This window comes from Chiloscyllium plagiosum, unplaced genomic scaffold (genome assembly GCF_037043375.1).
Source record: "Chiloscyllium plagiosum isolate Xiang-an unplaced genomic scaffold, Cpla_swu_hap1 HiC_scaffold_31, whole genome shotgun sequence".
Lineage (NCBI taxonomy): Eukaryota > Metazoa > Chordata > Chondrichthyes > Orectolobiformes > Hemiscylliidae > Chiloscyllium > Chiloscyllium plagiosum.
Genome location: NW_028270169.1, coordinates 64380603 through 64402670, shown reverse-complemented (window position 1 = coordinate 64402670; position 22068 = coordinate 64380603). Strand labels below are relative to the sequence as shown.

At 44.3% G+C, this 22068-nt stretch overlaps 1 protein-coding gene and 1 non-coding gene across 2 annotated transcripts in view; both read right to left on the bottom strand.

Moving 5' to 3' along the window:
- Positions 1-18525, bottom strand: part of cct6a (chaperonin containing TCP1, subunit 6A (zeta 1)) — a 38524-nt gene extending 19999 nt beyond the window's left edge. The window contains exons 1-8 of the mRNA XM_043718880.2: positions 18336-18525; positions 16688-16751; positions 14043-14177; positions 11943-12116; positions 11074-11177; positions 6773-6883; positions 2490-2649; positions 1719-1801 (exon numbers count right to left, since the gene is read on the bottom strand). Of these exons, the coding sequence (XP_043574815.1) occupies positions 1719-1801; positions 2490-2649; positions 6773-6883; positions 11074-11177; positions 11943-12116; positions 14043-14177; positions 16688-16751; positions 18336-18472 (968 nt within the window). The 5' untranslated portion in view covers positions 18473-18525. The remainder of the gene's footprint in view (positions 1-1718; positions 1802-2489; positions 2650-6772; positions 6884-11073; positions 11178-11942; positions 12117-14042; positions 14178-16687; positions 16752-18335) is intronic.
- LOC122564253 (small nucleolar RNA SNORA15) lies at positions 11659-11784 on the bottom strand. Its single transcript, XR_006315849.1, has one exon. It is a non-coding gene; the product is annotated as a small nucleolar RNA SNORA15 (small nucleolar RNA).
- Positions 18526-22068: the final 3543 nt, after the last annotated feature.

Genomic DNA, 22068 nt, shown 5'->3' with positions numbered 1-22068 from the left:
ATAGAGGTTTATAAGATGATCAGAGGAATAGATAGAGTAGACAGTCAGAAACTTTTTCCCCGGGTACAACAGAGTGTTACAAGGGGACATAAATTTAAGGTGAAGGGTGGAAGGTATAGGGGAGATGTCAGGGGTGGGTTCTTTACCCAGAGAGTGGTGGGGGCATGGAATGCGCTGCCCGTGGGAGTGGTAGAGTCAGAATCTTTGGTGACCTTTAAGCGGCATTTGGATAGGTACATGGATGGGTACTTAATCTAGGTTAGAAGTTCGGCACAACATCGTGGGCCGAAGGGCCTGTTCTGTGCTGTATTGTTCTATGTTCTTAAATCCTGTCTCAATTTCCTACAACAACTTACCCACCACTGGTCTATAGTTACCTGGCTTTCCCTTACAGCATTTCATAAATAATGGCACCACATTAGCCAACCTATTGTCTCCCAGTACCTATAGAGTGGCTATAGGTGCTACAAGTATCTCAGCAAAGGGCCCAGCAATTTCTTCCCTAGCTTCCAGCAAAGTTCTGGGATACATTAATCAGGTGGCATGGATTTATCTTTCTTCATGCATTTTAAGAAATCCAGCACCACCTCTTGTGATATCAACCTTTTAAGACATTATTTATTTGCCCAAGTTCCCTAGTTTCCATGTCCTTCTCCATAGTCAATATTCTCCACACAAAATATTCCTTTAGTTTCTCAGCCATCTCTTGTGGTTCCACACACAGATGGCCTTGTTGATCTTGTTGATTCAAAAGGGGACATACATTTAAAAGGAGACAGGAGAAAGTTTTTATAAGGACAAGGGGCCACTTTTTCCCCCACAGTGCTTCATGTGTGGATTGAACTGCCAAAAAGTAGTAGTCAGTGTAGATATAGTTGCAACATTTCAAAGACATTTGAAGAAGTACATGAATAGGAAGTGTTTGGAGGGATATGGGCCAAACACAGGCAAACATAACAGTCTAATTTGGGAACATGGTCAGCGTGAACTAGTTGAATCGAAGGGTCTGTTTCCTTACTGTATCACCCTATGTCAGACAGCTGTTAGAAAAATAGGATTCTAACAGTAGGGGATTTTAACTTTCCAAACATGTTCCTTAAAACATACCTTTGACTAAGCTTTAAATTCTCTCCAGCATATGACTGTGTCAAATGTTTTTAAAAGTCAATTGGGCTACGACAAGACACTATATAAATTTGTTAAATAAAAGAACTTCAAATCACTTGGTGTACTTAATAGCATCTTTGTCATGTCAGTATTCTATTCTTCCAAGACAAGAGCATTTAACGCACATTCTGCAAAGACAAACCTTCAGGAGGCCTGATCAAAGAAGAAAAAAAAACGACCAATTTTTTTATTTTTTTGCAGAAATAACACAATGTAGACGGGAAATCTATAAAAAGGAGTTATTTTAAGCCTAATGGCCCATGCGCAGTCATGACCATGGATAAGCTTCTTATTATTTCACGAACTACAATCAGCCTGCTCTCTAGAGCACTAGCTTGAGGATATTCAGAGCCAACTGGTAATGATGTAGCTGGTATGACTGATCAAATGTTCCAGTTCAAATAAGGAGTCAAAACATCTAGGCAGTGGATCTATCAGAGTGCTGATTTTGTTCCAAACTACACTATAAGAGTACCTTATTTCTGTGTGAAAACAGCTGTATGTGCTGTTAATATGATTACATTACATTGCATGCATTTAATAGAACCAACCTCTCCATATTTCGCCGCTTTGCTCTCCTCAGTGCCACAATACCTTCTTTTGCAAATGCATCTAGTGATAATGGATCGACACCCTACCAAGTCAAAATTAAAATCAAATTATCAAATTAGATTTGATTAAAAAATCTAATGGAAATTGCAAAATAATGACAATCAGGCTGGGAAAAATAAATCTACCGTAGCACTTAATTACAACATTAAAGTGAACTTATAAACTGACAATAAAATATGCAAATAGAGACAACAGTTGAATCAAACCAAGTGCCCTGTCACATTTATTCAAAAAGAGGATGCACAGCAGTAGAGTGCAGGTGCAAATATCCATTATCTGTCAGATTGTTATTGTAAGCTATTTTAGAAGAAAAAGATACCTTTCAAGAAAGGGATAAAGTATTTTCTAGCTTTCACTGAGAAAAATATTTTGAGACAATGTCCATCATTAAGTCAAGAAATTAGAACATCTGAAAATAAAATAAGCCAAGGCAGGAGTTAAGAAATCCAGCTGATTCTTTTCTGCTGGTGATGTAAAACAGAATATTAAAATTCTATTTTGCAAGTGTTATCCAGTAAGCCCAACTAAAAACAAGTTAAATTAAACAATTTGCTGATATAGTCATATGAAGTAAAAGCTAGTTAAGGGGAGGTAATTTAAAAAATTACAAATGGTGACTGTTAGGAGTCTTCATGAATCTTCACAAGAGTGAAGGGGAGGGACCAAGGTTTGCAAGACAAAGCATAATGAAGTTACAGCAAAGTACTCACCTTTTGATTAATAACTACAAATCCCTTATTAGATTCACCACAAACTTTTCTCTTCAGTGATATAATTTTGTTAACTCTGTCTTCGATGAATTTCCTCTCAGCTTGCACAAACTTTTCCCTTTCATCAGCACTTTTGTAGAAGAATCCAGAATTTACTTCTCTGGGAACAAACAAATATGTCAGTGCTGCAGCTTATTCAAAAGGTAAAATGCTAATTGAGTAAAAGCTATATCAAGACTAATTCAGGACAATAATTGATAGTCATAAGAATTCAACATCAAAAACAATACACCAGACATCATTCAGAATATCATTATACAGAATAAGACAATTATGATCTTTAGGTGATTACAGAAAATTGTAGAGCCTAAACACTACTAAATTTCCACATTTAACATTGCCCGATTCTGGCCAATTCAGCTGAAAGCTTAATTTATGACTTGTTTATTTAAAAACACTTCAGGCCTCAACTACTTAAACTTATTCCAGCTGATCTCAGGATGTTACTGGGACTGGAGGAATCGAGTTATAAGAGGCTGGATAAGCTGGGACTTTTTCCCCTGGAGTATAGAAGGTTGACAGGGGACATTATGAAAGTTTATAAAATCATGACGGGCATAAGTAAGGCAAATAGTAAAGGTCTTTGCCCTGTGGTTTGGGAGCTCAAAATTAGAGGGCATAGGTTTAAGGTGAGAGGAAAAAGATTTAAAACGGACCCACAGCCAGCTTTTTCATACAGAGGACGGTTCATATGTAGAGTGAACAGCCAGAGAAAGGTGGTGGATGCAAGTAGTTACACCATTTAAAAAGACATTTGGACAGCTAAATAAAAGAGAAATGTATAGAGGGATTGAGGCCAAACACAGACAAATGGGACCAATTTAGTTAGGGAAACTTGGGTGGCAGGGACCGAAGCAATTGTTTCTGTGCTGCATGACTATTAGTTGGGGAATTGAGAAACACGGTTGGCAGAAAGTCTGAACTGGCAACTCAACATTCCGGGGTATTGGATCTTCAGGCAAGACAAAGGAGCGTGTAAAAAGGGTGGTGGTGCTAATGAAGGAATCCAATCCTGCAACAAGAAAAGCTGGTAGCGTGGAAGGATCCCCAAATGAGACTGTGGAGTAGTACGTCCAAATTACAGAGGAACCTCGATTGTGTGGCAGTTGATTATCCGGGAAGATTGCAAGGTCCCGATACTGGGCTAAACTACGTTATCCGGCATTCGATTAACGAAACGAAATACTGCCTGCCCGTGTCCTTTGGATAATCGAGATTCCACTATATAGACTTTCAAAGAGTCAACAGAAAATACGTAGACAGTTTACAGGTGCTTAAGAATAAAATCGGGTAATTATACAAGGGGATTCCAACTTTCTCAACATAAATTGGGACAGTCATAGCGTTAAGGGTTTAGAGTGGGCGATTTCTTGAAATGTATGCAGGGAGGTTTTTTTTGTATCAATATGTAGAAGACCCAAAGGATGGCACACTGAGGTCTGAGGAAAAGAAACTAGGCAAGTGTTCAATGTGACAGTGGGGTTACATTTTAGCAACCACAACATGGTACAGTTCAAATTAATTATGGACAAGAAAATAGATGGCCTATCAAAGACGCTTTGGATTTAGAGAAGGCAAATTTTACTAAAATAAAACAGGATCTGGCCAAAGTTGACTGGGAACAGCTTCTTGCAGGTATGTCTACAGCAGTGTGCGCGCATGCGCGAAAGCAAAATGGGGAGGTTTTAGAGGCTTTGTCGGGCTTAAAAAACAGACAAATCTGGCCCAGATGTACTGTATCCAAGCTGCTGTGGAAGATGAGGCAGGAAATTGCAGAGGCATTGACACAAAATTTTAATTCCTCGCTGAAAGACAATTAATATCCACTTGGAAAGTCATTAAGGATAGGCAGTACAGTTTTGTCAGAGGTAATGCCAAATAAATCTGTTTGAATTTACTGAAAACATGACCAAGTGTGTGGATGAGGGAAGTTCAGTTGGTGTAGTTTTTATGAATTGTAGCAAAGCTTTTTGACAAGGTCCCACATGGGAGGCTGCTTGAGAATTCAGGGAAGTTTGGCAAAATGGATTAGAAACTGATTTAATAATAGTGCAGTGGTAGAAGGCTGTTCGAGTGACTGGAGGTCACTGTAGCAGTGCAAAATGAGAATCAGTACTGGGACCTTTATTGTTTGTTACATACATAAGTAATATAGATAGTAATTTGGAGTGAATGTTAAGCAAGTTTGCAGACAGCACCAAGATTTGTGGGATGGTTAATAGCAAAGAAAATGCTGTCAGTTGCAGGAAGATTGGTCAGATGGGCAGGGCAGTGGCAGCTGGAATTTAACCCTAATAAATGAAGTGATGAGAGCGAGAGAGCAAGAGACTAAGAACAATAAGGTTGGTTAGGCCACAGCTAGATTTCTCTATACAGTTCTGGTCACCTCACTACAGGGGGAAGTGATAAAAGTAGAGAAAAGGATGCAGACTGGGATTGGGAAATTGAGCTATTAGGAGACTAGATAGGCTTGGATCATTTTCGGGGCAGAAGTGGGTACTGCAGATGCTGGAGATTAGAGTCAAGATTAGAGTGGTGCTGGAAAAGCACAGGTCAGGCAGCATCCGAGGAGGAGGAAAATTCGACGTTTCGGGCAAAAGCCCAGATTATTTTCTTTACAGCAGCAAAGACGGAGGGGTGACATATCTGAGGTGTGTAAGATTCTGAGGAGAGTGAACAGGGTGAATACAGAGCAGCTGCTCCCCGTGGTTGAGGGGACTGTTTTCAGTAAAGGACTGGAGTATCAGCTGGGATTTAAGAAAAAAATTCTTTCACTCAGAAGGTGCTGGAATTCACTGCCTGGGAAGGTGAAAATCTTGAAACCTTTAAAAATATTGGTATGAACACTGGAGATACATAATATTCAAAGATATGGGACAAATGCAGGAAATTGGGATTAATGGGCCTTTCGTGACAGTTATATTGGTGCAGACCCGATGGGCCAAAGGACATTTTCTGCACTGTATGCCTCTATGGCTCAAAGGGCACTGATTCAAGGTCTTTGGCAAAAAAAAACTTTGGTCATTCAACAAAAAAAAATCATTTCAGACTGAGTAGTTATGCATGAGTTAGGAGTGCACTACCTGAAAGAATGGCAGCAGCAGATTCAGTTGAGGCATTAAGAGGAAACTAGATTGCTAACCAAAATCGAAGAATGTACTGGGCTGCAGGGAGAAGGCAGGAATGATACTTAGTCATTTGTTCCAAAATGCAGTCAGCAAAGCCATGACAAACCAAATGGCCTACTTCTGGGATTGGACCCCACATATACATGAAGTCATCTAAAAATCTGCTCATCCAATCACCCATTATCCTGTGCTACTGGATCTGTATTGGCTCCAAGTCAAGCAAAAATCCTGATTCGAAAATTTACCTTAATTTGTAAATTTAACCACTGCCTCACTCCTCCCCATCTCTAATCTCCTCCAACTAGAATATCTTCAGTTATTTATTTATCTCAAATATCCTCTATTTTCCTCTTTCAAAACCCGGCCCATATCTCTCCAAACAGTTCCAATTCATATACCCATCCAGGTGCCTTTTAAACGTTGCAATTGTACCAGCCTCCACCACTTCCTCTGGCAGCCCATTCCCCACACGCACCACCCTCTGCGTGAAAATGTTGCCCCTTAGGTCTCTTTTATATATCTTTCCCCTCTCACCCTAAACCTATGCCCTCTAGTTCTGGACTCCCCCCACCCCAGGGAAAAGACTTTGTCTATTTATCCTATCCATGCCCCTCATGATTTTATAAACGTCTATAAGGTCACCCCTCAGCCTCCGATGCTCTAGCCCTAGCCTATTCAACCTCTCCCTATAGCTCAAACCCTCCAACCATGGCAGCATCCTTGTAAATCTTTTCTGAATCCTTTCAAGTTTCACAACATCTTTCCGATAGGAAGGAGACCAGAACTGCATGCAACATTCCAAAAGTGGCCTAACCAATGTTCTGTACAGCCACAACATGACCTCCCAACTCCTGTACTCAATATTCTGACTGATAAAGGAAAGCATACCAAACACCTTCTTCACTATCATACAGTTTTTTTCCATTTTATACATTCTCATGGCCAGTGATGTAATAACTATATCATACAATCACATCGATATCCCTTAATCTAAGTTCTTCCTCTCAAAAAGATTGGTCTAAGGGCAATAGGTGACTCTGCCTCAAAACGTTTTATGGTTTTAATTCAGCTCAACTTTAGCCTGACGGCACTTACGTTTTTTCATACTCGAGAGAAATGTTGCAGGTAAGAATATAAGCATCTTCAACCCTCTTCTTCATATCTGGGTGGCGAGCACCATGGTCCAACACCAGTCCTCTCACTAGACTGCAAAAAGAATATTTTCAGTTACCATCAATAAATATAACAATGTCATGAACATTTAATAGACCAGTATGAATAAATCTTGGCCCTTAACAGAGGGATCAGCCAGGGGAAGGCAAGAGCCTCGACATTTCGTAGATCTATGGAAGCAAGTTTTGATCCAGAGAACTGCCTGCCTGAAAGGACGGTAGAGTAGGAACCCTCAATTTTAAGAACCATTTACATGATTTACTTGAAGTGCCATAGCATTCAACGGTTACAAGCCAATTGGTGGCAATTGGAATTTCAACAAATAACTATTTGATGACGTATTTCTGTGCTTTAAAACTCTGAAGTTGTGGATTCATATTTCAAATCGAAGCCTGAACATCAATCCATTTAAATATTAGGAACTAGTTGGACTAAAATGAAGTCAGCAAAAACTGAAAAGTTAGAAACCAACTTAACAATGGAGCTAGATTAGATTAGATTAGATTAGATTACTTACAGTGTGGAAACAGGCCCTTCGGCCCAACAAGTCCACACCGCCCCGCCGAAGCGCAACCCACCCATACCCCTAGATGTACCCCTTACCTAACACTACGGGCAATTTAGCATGGCCAATTCACCTGGCCTGCACATCTTTGGACTGTGGGAGGAAACCGGAGCACCCGGAGGAAACCCACGCAGACACGGGGAGAACGTGCAAACTCCACACAGTCAGTCGCCTGAGGCGGGAATTGAACCCGGGTCTCTGGCGCTGTGAGGCAGCAGTGCTAACCACTGTGCCACCGTGCCGCCCACGAGCTAGTAAGAAATGAAATCCCAGCTCAGTTTTGAGGAACGCAACATTTTATACTTTAAAATTCACACCAAACAGTCCATGAATAAAAGACTAGAAAAGCATTATATTTAAAAATAACGAGACCCAAAGATCCCCTTCATGTGTAACAAATTTATTCCTTATTTAATTCTAGACCAGAACTTTCTTGAATACCACTGCTGGAGTAGGTATTAAAAGTTCAGATGTTTCAAAAGGAATAGGGAAGGAGATAAAAGAGGGGAGGCAGTGGAATTGCTAATCAGGGGTAGTATCACAGCTGTGGAAACTGAAGTCATCGAGGAGCATTTGTCAACAATCGTATGAATGAAAAGTCAGAAACAGGAAAGGAGCAGTCATTTTATTGGGAGTTTACTATAGACTCTCCAATAGCAACAGAGACACTGAATAGAAGATTGGGAGGCAGATTTGGAAAGGTTTGTCGTTATGGGCGACTTCAACTTCTCTAATATTGATTGGAACCTCCTTAGTGTAAATAGGTTAAAGTGAGCAGATTTTGTTGAGTGAGTCTGGGAAAGATTCCGGACTCAATATGTAGATAGGCTGACTACAGGGGAGGCCATATTGGATTTGGTGCTTGACAACAAACCAGGTCAGGTGTCGGATCTCTCAGTAGGAGATCATTTCAGTGAGTGATCACAACTCCCTGACTTTTACTATAGTCATGGAGAGTGACAGGAGCAGACAGTATGGGATAGTGTTTAATTGGGGTATGTGGGGTGGGGGGGGGGGTGGGGGGAGAGAATTGCAATCCTATTAGGGTGGAACTGTGGAGCATAAACTAGGAGCACATAATTTTCAGGGAAATGCACAAATGTGGAGGTTGCTTAGGGACCACTTACTGCGAATGCTGAATATGTTTGTCTCACTGAGGCAAGCAATGGATGGTACGGTGAAGGAACCTTGGATAACAAGCAACCTTAAGAGAAAGAAGGAAGCTTACTTAAGGTTGAGGAAGCAAGGATCAGGCAGGGCTCCAGAGGATTACAAAGTAACCAGGAGTAAACTGGGAGGCAGGAAGAAATTGAGGAGAGCTAGAAATGGGCATGAAAAAGCCTTGGTGGGTAGAATTTTAAAAAACCCCAACACATTCTATACTACTTTGAGGAACAAGAAGATGACAAGAGGGAGGGTTGGGCTGATCAGGGATAGTGGAGGGAACTTGTGCCTGGAGTCGGTGGTGGTAGAAGAGGTCCCTAATTAATACTTTGCTTCAGTAAAATGGACCTTGTCATTTGTAAGGACAGCATGAAAGAGGCTGATATGCTCAAGTAGGTTGATGTTAAGGAGGAGGATGTGCTGGAAACTTTGAAAAACATGGCAATAGCTAAGTCCTCTGGGCCAGCTGCGATATACCAAAGGTCATTACAAGAAGCAAGAGAAAAGATTGTTACATCTTTGGCGATGATCTTTGCATCCTCAGTGTCCAATTGAGTAGTATCAGATGATTGGAGGGTGGCAAATGTTATTCATAGAGCCATAGAGATGTACAGCATGGAAACAGACCCTTCGGTCCAACCCGTCCAGATATCCCAACTCAAACTAGTCCCACCTGCCAGCACCCAGCCTATATCCCTCCAAACCCTTCCTATTCATTTACCCATTCCCTCGTTCAAGATGTGAATATGGATAACCTTGGGAATTACAGAACAGTCAGTCTTATGTTGGTGGTGGGCAACTATTGGAGAGGATTCTGAGAGACAAGATTGATAATTATTTGGAAAATCAGTTTCATTAGAGATAGTCAGCATGGCTTTGAGGGGGACAGGTCATGCCTCAAGCCATAGTGAATTCTTTTGAAGAAGTGACAAAACACATTGATGAAGCTACAGCAGTGGATACGGTTTATGTGGATTTTAGCAAGGCGTGTGTCAAGGCTCCCCATGGTAGGCTCATCCAAAGTAAGGAGGCATGGCATACGAGGAAATCTGGCTGTCTGGATACAGAATTGGCTAGCCCAAAGACGACAGATGGTGGTGGCAAGTGGAAAGTATTCTGCCTGGAGATCAGAGACCGGTGGCATTCTGCAGGGATCTGATCTGGGATCTCTGCTTTTTTGTGATTTTAATAAATGACTTGGATGAGGTAGTGGAAAAGGTGGGTAAGTTAAGTTTGCCAATGACAAGTGGTTGAAGGAGTGGTGGATAGTGTGGAGAGCTAGCATGGGTTGCAATGGGACATGGACAGGATGCAGAGCTGGGCTGATAAGTGACCGATGGAGTTCAACCTGGAAAAGTGCGAAGTGATTCACTTTGGAAGGTCAAATTTGAATGCAGAGTACAGGGATAAAAGACAGGATTCTTGGCAGTGTGGAGGAACAGAGGGATCTTGGGGTCCACATCCATAGATCCCTCGAAGTTGCCACCCAAGTCGATATGGTTGTTAAGAAGTATAGTGTGTTGGCTTTCATTAGCAGGGGGATTGAGTTTAAGCAGCGCAAAGTTATTAGATTAGATTACTTACAGTGTGGAAACAGGCCCTTCGGCCCAACAAGTCCACACCGACCCGCCGAAGCGTAACCCACCCATACCCCTACATTTACCCCTTTACCTAACACTACGGACAATTTAACATGGCCAATTCACCTGACTTGCACATCTTTGGACTGTGGGAGGAAACCGGAGCCCCCGGAGGAAACCCACGCAGACACGGGGAGAACGTGCAAACTCCACACAGTCAGTCGCCTGAGGTGGGAATTGAACCCGGGTCTCTGGCGCTGCGAGGCAGCAGTGCTAACCACTGTGCCACCGTGCAGCTCTATAACACCCGGGTTAGACCACACTTGAATATTGTGCTCAGTTCTGGTCACCTCGTTATAGGAAGGATGTGGAAGTTTTAGAGAGGGTGCACAGGATGCTGCCTGGACTAGAAGGCATGTCTTGTAAAGGAAAGTTGAGAAAGCTGAGGCTTTTTTCTGTGGAGAAAAGAAAGATGAGAGGTGACCTCAAAAATGTGTACAAGATGACGAGAGGCATAGATGGAGTGGATAGCCAGAGACTTTTTCCCAGGGTGGAAACCACTATCAACAGGGGGCATAATCTGAAGGTGACTACAGGAAGGTTTAGGGGAGGTGTCAGAGATAGGATCTTTACGCAGAGTCGTGGGTGCATGGAATGCACTACCAGCAGCGCAAGCAGAGTCAGATACATAAGGGACATCTAAGCAACTCTTGGATAGGCACATGGATTATAGTAAAATGAAGGGTATGTAGGTTAGTCCGATCTTAGAATAGGATTAAAAGGTCAGCACAACATTGAGGGCTGAACGACCTGTACTGTTCTACATTCTAAGTTGGTTCTCAACGATCAGCAAAATGGTCATAATAGCTAATTCTGCCACTCACTGGAGTCATCTTTCACTGGTTAATACTTACTTTGTGTCACTCTCAGTTTTGTGTTTCATCTCCATAATCTCAACCATGAAGAGATCAATGGGTTCATTTGGTTTCCTCACTGCCAGCACAGCATCGACTACAGCCTAGAAATGATCAAACACTACATAGCTGGATATTCAGTTTTATAATGAAATTATGTAACACAATCTTAATAATGCCTCAGAGATTACACACTTAATATGCAACCAAATTAGAAACAATTTATTACTTTACTCATCTTAAGAATTCATGCAAGAATGAGAGACAGCAAAGCAATCTTGTCTGCTGTTAAGTTAAATACTACAGGCTAACTGGAAAAGAATGCACAATATAATTTAGCTCCAGTTTAAAAATGTACATTTGTCACATTTTTATACAAACCAACTACTACCCCAAGATCCACTTTTCATATAGAATCTTGGCCAGGTAATTATGGCACATTGCAATTACATTTTATCAGTGTTGGTGCCATGACATCTCCAGGGGGATTTTTGTGACGAACTTACATTCCGATGCCACATGAAGATGAACATTGCAATTTCAATACAAAACTTTACAAGATTTGCAATGCCCATACCTCTAATAACTTGTATTCACCTTTTGAATGTTACTGTGACAGGACACGGCACAAATTTCAATCAAGTGAAGATAATCTAGCATGATGTCTGGCTGCTTTAACTACACAAGAGCTAATGCAGAATTTAGTCATGCACTGATAACACAATTACTTGACAATACCTAACTAGGACAGAAAGAAAATGATGGAATTTCATTTTAAACAGCAATGGAAAGCTCCTGAATATCTAGAAAATGCAGAATGTGATGCTACACTGAAGGCTCAGTAGATGGAATTTTAAATCTATGAATACCTCTGTTAAGACATCTGCCAATTCCTTGTGCACCTTGGTGCGCAATGATGTTCTCGCAACATTGATCAGCGTCTCTCTGTCCATCTCTTTGGTTATTTTCACCTGCTCCAAAATCTCAAGAGCCTTGTCTTTTGCAGCTTCAAACCCTTCTGTCACAATCCTGGGATGCAAGCCCTGAAAAGAAACACATCAATACTCTAAATGAAGTCCTCAATATGTTGATGAACAAAGTTACATTATGGTGCAATTTTCATCTTTGATTAATAATCCCTCCATGACTTGTCCCCTCCTTCTCTACCTTGAGCCTATCCTAACTCTTCAACACCAAGCTCTCTACAGTTATTGAGAGGATCTAAAATCTGGATTTAGGCTGTTGTCAGGAGTAACCATTTAATGCATGCTTTTACTAACTTAAGAAAATACAAGAAACATAAAATAACAAAATGGCTTCTCGGAGCAAATTAACAATTTTGTTTATAATGGCTTCTAACTGCTGAAAACTACATTCCTCAACTAATTAAAAGAGATTAGCAATCAAATGCCCTGTTCATAGTATGAATTAAATAAGTTAGCCATGACATTATTAAAGTATCCTAAATTGACCTCGGAAACCCAGTGCCCCAGAGATAAAGACGCGCAAAACAGGTCAGTTCCCAGAAAATATCATTGGTTTAATTTTATGTCTATTTGTCATTTTATTGTATTAATTTTGCAATTAAGGCTGTTCTGTTTGTTAAAAGACCTATAACCATTGCCTGTGTTTAAGCTAAGGGCAGCAGCTTTTCCAGAGTACCCCCGTGTTGCTGGATAACCCATGCTCGGCTTCATAAATTGTTGAATCAGACCGAGCTGCTCACGTTTATTTGACCGATCATGGAACCGAGAGGCCCCTCCCAGAGGTCCAGATTTACAATTACTGGCCTGTTATGTCAATGTTAACCATTCCACTGACTTCCTTGATAGAAGTTTCCTTTCAAAACCTCCTGAGAAGCTCCTTAAAACCTACCTTATCAGTCCTAACACTATGTCTCACTCAACAAAATTTAATTTTGCAAGAAAAACTTAAATGCAAAAAATTAGATTAGATTACTTAGTGTGGAAACAGTCTCTTCAGCCCAACAAGTCCATACCGACCCACCGAAGCGCAACTCACCCAAACCCATTCCCCTACATTTACCCCTTCACCTAACAGTACAGGCAATTTTTGGATTGTGGGAGGAAACCGGAGCACCCGGAGGAAACCCACGCAGACACGGGGAGAATGTGCAAACTCCACACAGTCAGTCGCCTGAGGCAGGAATTGAACCCGGGTCTCTGGCGCTGTGAGGCAGCAGTGCTAACCACTGTGCACAGTGTATAACTTGCAGAAGTGATATTTAAGCAACAAGGCAGTCTCGTGAAATAGAAGATATCAGATCCACAGACCTACTTTCCACAATAAAGCACAGCACAAGAACAGGCTCTTCAGCCCGCCATAAAGTAACTCAGCATTTAATAACAGTTTTATTTATGTCCATCTCAATTTCTGGAGAAGAAGGGACAACGCGGTCAGGATTAAACTGAGGAATGCATTTAAGAATTTAAAGGTTAAGAAATACGGGTGCCCTTGGTCACTCCAGTTACACACAATTTATTCTTATACCAATTATAAATCAATTATGAACATGCTTCTTCATCCGCTACAGTCCTGTTAGCAGTTTGCTTAGATTACTTAGTGTGGAAACAGGACCTTCGGCCCAACAAGTCCACACCGATCCGCCGAAACGCAACCCACCCAGACCCATTGCCCTATATTTACCCCTTCACCTAACAACGGGCAATTTAGCGTGGCCAATTCACCTAACCTGCACATTTTTGGATTGTGGGAGGAAACCGGAGCACCTGGAGGAAACCCATGCAGACACGGGGAGAATATGCAAACTCCACACAGACAGTTGCCCGAGGCAGGAATTGAACCCGGTTCTCTGGTGCTGTGAGGCAGCAGTGCTCACCTCTGCGCCACGTTTAACCAAAGAAATGTTTTTGGCTAAGATTCACATTACATACACCTCCAGAGTAATTTATTAACTTAAATATATAACATGGTTGTGATTTCGTTACCTCCGAAATGTAGAGATCAGCTTGTTTCAGCAACTCGCCAATGATCAGTACGTTGGAAGTGGTGCCATCACCAGTCATGTCATCCTGAGCTGTTGCCACTTTTGCTATTAAAGAAGCTGTTGGGTGTTGTATTTGCTGTAGAATAATTAGGATTTTCATAAGTAATACCTTACAGCACATTCCACAGAGGTTTTGATTTTTATCTCATTGAAGGACAAGAAAGAGATCAAGTGACTATTCAACTGAAGTCAGTTTAACTCTGCAATGTCAGAAATCACATGACACCAGGTTACAATCCAATAGGTTTATTTAAAATAATTTTGAAGTACGGTTCCTCTGTCAGATGAAGTGGAGGAAGGCGCACGGGCACAGAATATATAGGCACAGAGATAATGGCAAGTTAATTCCAGGTAAATAAACCTGATAAGCTGGTGTTGTCGGACTTCTGACTTTGTCCAACACCAGCATCTCCACATCGCAATTAGACTATGGCCAATCTTATTCACATCAATTAGATTTGATTAGATTACTTAGTGTGGAAACAGGCCCTTCGGCCCAACAAGTCCACACTGACCCTCCGAAGAGCAACCCACCCAGACCCATTCCCCTACATTTACTCCTGCACCCAATACTAAGAGCACTTTAGCATGGCCAATTCATCTAACCTGCACATCTTTGGACTGTAGGAGGAAACCGGAGCACCCAGAGGAAACGCACACAGACACGGGGAGAATGTGCAGACTCCACACAGACAGTTTCCCGAGACAGGAATTGAACCCAGGTCTCCGGCGCTGTGAGGCAGCTAACCACTATGCCACTGTGTCGCCCCAACTACTTTCTGAAACTTCTCCAAGAACTTCAACAAATTTTTCAACTGACCCATAGCTTAGTTTTATTTTGATGAAGTTTCCAGATTTCCATTATGGATGTTCTTTGGAACATAACCTGATTGACTTAGCCCTCATTTCAAGCCAATTCCTGGTATTTTGGACAGTCAGATGAGCAGAAACACCTGTTCTTTCTATCTAACCAACATTTGTTAAACAAATATTAAAACGCAGAACATCAGTGCAAGTTTTTCAACCTTTTCCAGTTACGGTTCCCAATGAATATTTGTGTTGACAGCATACGTGTCACTGAGAACTAGGTGTCTTATTCCTAACAATGTGAAAGTGTACAGGTATGGATAACTCTGGTGTCCAAGATTAGCTAAGTCATACTGCTAATTGAAAGAGCTATCAGCACCCACAAAAACCACATCTCATCACCCTCAGGAAAAAAAAGTGGGATAAACACGAGCTGAATAGTTACATTATGCAGCCAGATGAGTTAAATCAACCATTAAACAAACTCAACTCTAAATTAATTGAAAAAACCAAGATAATTGCAACAATGACAACTTATAGTTAATTAAACATCAAAACATTGCAATATCAAGTAGGAGGTAGCCACATCAGGAGATTATGAGGTCAAAAGTTTGGTAAAGGAGGTAGATTTTAAAGGAGAACTTAAGCAGGAAAATGAGTGTGCTTTAGGCTTCAACAGTTGAAAGCTCAACAGGCAATTGTAGTATAACGATGACTGGAAAGTATACTAGGCCAGAACGGGAGTAGTATAGATATCTTGGACGAGGAGGGATATAAAAATGAAGACGAGAACTGGGACCAACATAGGCCAGTCAGCACAGAACTGGCAGGAAAATGGGTCTTGCTGCAATTTAAAACATTTACAGTAGAGTTTTGAATCACCTCAACATTACAAGACAAATGCATTGGAACAGCCAAGTCTCAAGATAAGAAAAGCATGAATGACATTTTCAATACAGGAGCAAAGATGAGGGCAGAGTTCAAGGTCAAAAAGGTGTAAACAGATTGCGTGGACACATTGCACAAGTCTAAGATTTAGAATCAATGGATATAGAAACGCATCATGAATTTGTTTGAAGTAGTTGTCACAATTGAGACCGCGTTTCAAGTCCCAAAATATGCATCTAGTTATGACTTCATATAGTGATTGGAACAAGGGCTAGTTGGACCTCATTGAATATGACTTCCCTAATTGGCCCAAGATAACAACCCCAATCAGGGATTCCTGACTCACAGATATAAACAGGAGTCTCAAAGCAACGAGTAATTCTCTTAACAGCTTGTGGAACTGCAGACTTTTCCAATATTAGGAGCCTAACTTTCCCTGAGACACCAGAGACTTTAAAAAGAAAAAATAAACAGGAGTCTCAATCACGTAGCATTGCCCTCTCTCGAGAAGGGCACAGCTTGTCACTGGCCACTCGGGTGTTTCCTTTCTTCCTGGTGGTGGAATATAAATAAAGATTTACACACTTATTGTTCTTCACTGTGTCTTACACCTGCACACACACAACATACTACCGCAGTTAGGCGGCAGTGTGGGGTAAAGAAAAGACAAAAAGAAAAAAATAAACTGGTGTCTCAGGGATTTGGCTCACTCTAGAGACTAGCTCTGAGCTAGCTGGTCAGAATCCATGTATTGTGAACATATAAACAAAGAATAACTTGGTGAGGGGATCCTGGCTCCTCTGTGGAGTTATTTCATTTCGGTATAGCAATATCCAGCTATAGTTGCCCAAATCTCTAACATTATTTCTAAGGAAACTATATGACACTCACCATTTCATGCAACAAAACATTACCATCTTTGGTAAGCTTGATATCCCCAGCACCAGAAACGAGCCTGAAGACAAAAAGATTGCAGCTTCTTAACAGGGAGTTCTAATAGTGTATATTTCAACCTGTAAGCATTTGTTAAATTTTCACAATCAAATTATGAACACTTACAAAACTGGTACTGAGCAAAATTGGAGTGATCAGCTTACAAGCCCCAAGGGCCCAATGGACCGAGGTCATAGGCCTTAGAAGAAATAGCTACTGGCAGCGTTATGTATTGATTTTAATGTGCAAACATTTTCTGTATTTGGTGAAGATTACAGTCAATTGGGAGAGAGGAAATGTACTTCCATTATTCAAATAAGGTGAGAGACAAAAACAAAAACCAGTTACAGGGAAAATATGAAAAGCCATCTCAAAGGATGACGACTTCGATTAATTCAAGACAATTAGAAAAATAATACAGTGGCAGCATGGTGGCACAGTGGTGAGCACTGCAGCCTCAGTGCCATGGACCGATTCCAGCCTAAGGCTGTGTGGAGTTTGCACATTCTCCTCACGTCTGCGTGGGTTTCCTCCAGATGCTCCAGTTTCCTCCCACAATCCAAAGGTGTGCAGGTCAGGTGGATTGGCTATGCTAAATTGCCCATAGTGTTAGGTGCACTAGTCAGAGGGGAAAGGGTCTAGGTGGGTTACTCTTGGGAGGGTCAGAGTGCACTTTTTGGGCCAAATGGCCTGTTTCCACACTGTAGGGAATCTAAAGTTTTATGGAAGGGAAAGACTACTTAACCCATTTAATCAAGACCTCAGAATAAGTGCTGTGGATAAAGGAAAACTGATGAGATACTTCGATTTGGCATCTTATCAAATGCTTTCTGGAAATCTCAGGTTACTGCAGAAAATGAAAACTCCAGCAGAGGGGGTAACAGAGAGGATAGTTGGGATATCATTGACAGGCAAGGAATGAGGCAAAATTGGGTCACTTCTTGACAGCATGTTATAGGGACTTGAGGATTCCTCTACAGTTGGGAACTTCAAAGACTTATCACCCAAGAGTCAAGAAATTCCTTATCTTGGGTCCAAATGATCCATCCATTAACCTGAGATGTCCCCAGGTTTCGGACTCCATCACACGCACATCCATCCTGTCATGTGCTACAAAAATCTTTTCAGGTTCAACAAAAATTACCCTCAGTCTTCAGAATTAGACTAAGCATCTCCTCAAAAGTCTCCCTCACAATGTGCCTTTCACATCCCTTCTCCCCACTAGCCCCATGATGTCCCTTTTCTGGATCAGTGATGCTGGAAGAGCACAGCAATTCAGGCAGCATCCGACAAGCAGCAAAATCGACGTTTCGGGCAAAAGCCCTTCATCAGGAATATTGCCCACCCCATGACCTCAGCCAGTCCCTTGCCCATCCTTTGACCTCTCTTCAGCAGCCCCATGCCATCCTTTCCCCATCAACCCAGCCCTCCCATTCCTCTTCACACCCCCACCCTGCCCCTGCCCTCCCTTCACCCACTCCCGGACTCTCCCCTGCACCCCTTCCCTTGACCCTCCGGTCCACCCTCCTCTCCGCCCGAGCCCTCCTGCCTCATCCGCACTGAGCACGTGTTCTCGCTGCCGGCTCACTAGGCCGCGGCTTCTCACATTTTCATGGTTCCCTTCGGACCCAGATTCGTCCTCAGCACATCCTGTAGGCCTCGAGCCGCGCTAATATTAACAGCGAGGGCAGCCTGGGCCCTGGCTATCTCCGCTTTCGGGTTGAGAGCTTTGATTGCAGACATCGTAACGACTGAAGCGCCCAACGCTCAACTCAGTCCTGGACTCAACCGTAACCGCCCGACTCTTCATCCTATTGGTTGATTGCCGTCCGCCCTCCCTTACGTCATTCGCGGTTCGCTCGGCAGCCGCCTAATGTATAGTCTGTTTACACGTCAATCAGCAGCTCTTGTGGTTTCCTACGGCATGTATGGACAGTACTCCTGTCAATCAGCAGGGCCGGATCGCTGATTGGTTTTCACGTAGGTTGCTGGGCGATGACTTGGAGAATATTCTGGAAACTTGGAAGGAAAGCGGCTGCGCGTGCGGGGGCTGGTGGAGGAGAGGGATCAATCACAGCATTTGATTTTATCATCTATGTCCTCCTTAATAAGGGACAGGTTCAGCTGGAGTCGCTTGTAGCATTGGCAAAGTCAGCGTTGGTTGCTCAAATGCAATTGATCTTGTATATTTCAAAGGCTAGTTGAGGCAAGCCAGACTGGAGGAAATAATTGTATCGAGGCCTAGTTCCCATCACCATATCAACGTTAGTGTGCGCAGACTGATATCAGCAATAGTCACAAGAGTGAGGACACAGCTTTTTTTTGCGTCTGTATGTGTGCAGGTGTGAAACACAGTGAAAGACCACAGCTGCTTTTTTAAACTTTTTTTTTCCTTTTTCTTCTAATATTTTTTCTCTCTCTTAGTGCTTATTTTTCCCCCAGCACCCATGTTGTGTGTGTGTATAGGTGTGAGACACAGTGAGAGACACAAGGTGCATGAATATTTATTCAATTTCCACCACCAGGAAGATAGGAAGACACCCGGGTGGGCAGTGACAAACACTGCCCTTCGCATCAAAGGGCAGTGCTGTGTGATCAAAACAGTGAGGGGGAGGGGAGGGACTAAATCAAAATAGAGTTGGAGGGGGAAATAATGCACTCCACTCCCTGCGGCACCCACCTCTCCCTGAACAACTCCAGGGTGTTGGTGGACACCGCGTGCTCCTGCTGGGGAAGGGACAAGGCGAGTCCCAGGCAGCAGCGGTGGAGGCATGCCTCAGGCAAGTCCTAGGCAGGCCCTCGGTCGCAGCGGTGGGGGGCAGACCTGTTGGGGAAGGTCCCCAAGGCAGGTCCCAGGCAGCAGCAGTGGAGGTGGGCCTCTAACAACAGCAGCAGTGGTGGAGGTCCTGGGAGGGGCCCCAAAGCAAGTTCCCAGGCAGCAGCAGTAAGGCAGGCCCCAAGCAGCAACAGCTGAGGCAGGTCCAGGTGGGCTCCCAGAGACCAGCAGTGGGAGTGGGCCCCAAGTCAGCAGCAACACTGCCTAGACCTGGGTGAGGCCCAGGCTGCAGCTCCAAACATAGGCCCCAGACTCTAAATCTCTCTCTCTCTGTGGGGCAGCTAGTCCAGGGACAGTCCTTGCACGTGTGCACACTCACCCTGATCCAATTCTCAAGATAGGAAAACACCCGAGTGGCCAGTGACAAGCAGTGCCCTTCACATCAAAGGGCAATGCCGTGTGATCAAAACATTGAAGGGGAGGGTACCACAGCTGTTTTTTTTTTCTTCTCAGAGCCAGCTCTCAGAGTGTCAAAACCTCTGACACTCCTGTTTTTTTTTTGTTTTTTTTTCTTTGAATACCTTGGTGAGGGGATCCAGTTGATGGCCACTTTGGCCAGGCTCAGGAGCAGACCCACGAGGAGGTCTTCAGACCTGCCATCCCTCCTCCGTACCGGGTGGCCGAAGATCAGGAGTGTGGGACTGAAGTGCAAACAAAAGCAGAGGAGGAGGTTTTTCAGAAATTCAAAAAAGGGAGTGCAAACGCCCACACCCAATATATACATGGTCCACAGCGCTACAGAACAAGCAGTTAGGCTGGGAGTCCGTGAACCACCGCAATCTGCGGTTGCAGGGGACCGCTGCAGCACCCTCCACCCCAGAACCCCGAGAGAAAGGGGGCGGACTCCTGCGTAGAGAGCCCTCCACTTGGTGGCAAATGGGCACGCCAAGGCGTATCCGGACGGTGGATGAGGGAGAAGAGGTGGACGGTGTGCAGCAGCAGTCTATACAGGGCCTTCCTTTTTACATCCTTGAAAAAGAGACAAAATTAAAATTCCGGAGGCGGCTCAGGTTGTGGGGCACAGGCTCCTGCGGGAAGTACGGGACCTTGGGGCCAATGTGAAATTCCGTCTGGGCTGGGGTGAGCGCAGACGGGATCCCACCGCACACCTGAGCGTCCAACTGGTGCACTACGTCGGGTCCAAGCACCGCCGTTTTAAGGCGGCGGATGGCGCTGGCCACGTACCGGACGTCTACCGCTTCCCTGCTCGCTTTGGCCTGCAGCAACGTGAAAGTGAGCACGTCGTCGGCGTAGGCCGAGAGGACCACCCCCATACCCGTGCCACGCAGAACCAGCCACGACAACCTCCTCCGCAAGAGGCGCAGGAAAGGCTCCACGCACAGGGAATACAGCTAGCCGGACAGGGGGCAGCCTTGACTCACTCCTCTCCCGAAGCGAAGGGGCGCCGTCAGGGACCCGTTAACTTTAACCAGACGCTCTGCGGCGGCGTACAAAAGTCGGATCCGGGCGACGAACCGCGTGCCGAACCAGAATGCCCGCAGAGTCCCGAGCAGGTACTCGTGATCGACCCTGTCGAACGCCTTCTCCTGGTCGAGAGACAGGAAGGCGCTCGGCAGACCAGCCCGTCGACAGAACTGGATCAGGTCCTGGACCAGATGGACGTTGTCGTGTATCCTCTGGTCCGGGACTGTGTAGGACTGGTACGGGTTAATCATGTGGGCCAGGACGGAAGCAATGCGAGAAGACAACACCCTGGCGAAGATTTTATAGTCCGTGCTGAGGAGGGAGACCGGACGCCACTTCTTTAAAGAACGAAGGTCCCCCTTCTTTGGCAGCAGGACAATGACCGCCCTGCGCCAAGAAAGGGGCAGCTCTCTGGCATTTAGACACTCCCCCAGGACCTGTGCGTGGGACGTCCTGGGACGTCTCAGAACGCCCTGAAGAACTCCACAGTCAGCCCGTCCAGCCCTGGGGTTTTGCCCCTCGAGAGCGCCGGTCAGCTCCTCTAAAGTGACGGCAGCATCGAGCCTACCGGCGTCCTCCGGGCTGAGCTGCAGCAGGTCCTCCCACAGAACTCTGCAAGCCTCCTCGCTGGACGGATCCAGTGAGAACAGAGCCGTGTAATAGCTTCGGACGTGGGCCCTGATGCCCTCTGGATCCGAGACGCGGGACCCGTCGTCGGCCAGCAGCACAAGAAGCTGCTGACGGGTGCCACGCCTTTTTTCCAGCGAGTAGAAGAAGGGGGAGCCACGGTCCAGGTCCTGGAGGAGCTGGATCCGCGACCTCACGTACGTGCCCCGAGCCCCGAAGCGGTGCATGTCCCAGAGCGCAGCCTTCTTCTCTTCGTACACCCCGTGCAGGGGGGCCGGATCCGCGTTGGGCTGACCGAGGCATGACTCCAGGTTGAGCATCTCCCTCTCCAACTCCTCGATCCTGGATTTCCATCTCTTCGTCGACCCCCCCTCGCGTACTCCTGACAGAAGACACGGACGTGAGCCTTGCCCACGTCCCACCATAGCCTCAGGGAGGGGAAGCTTCCCCG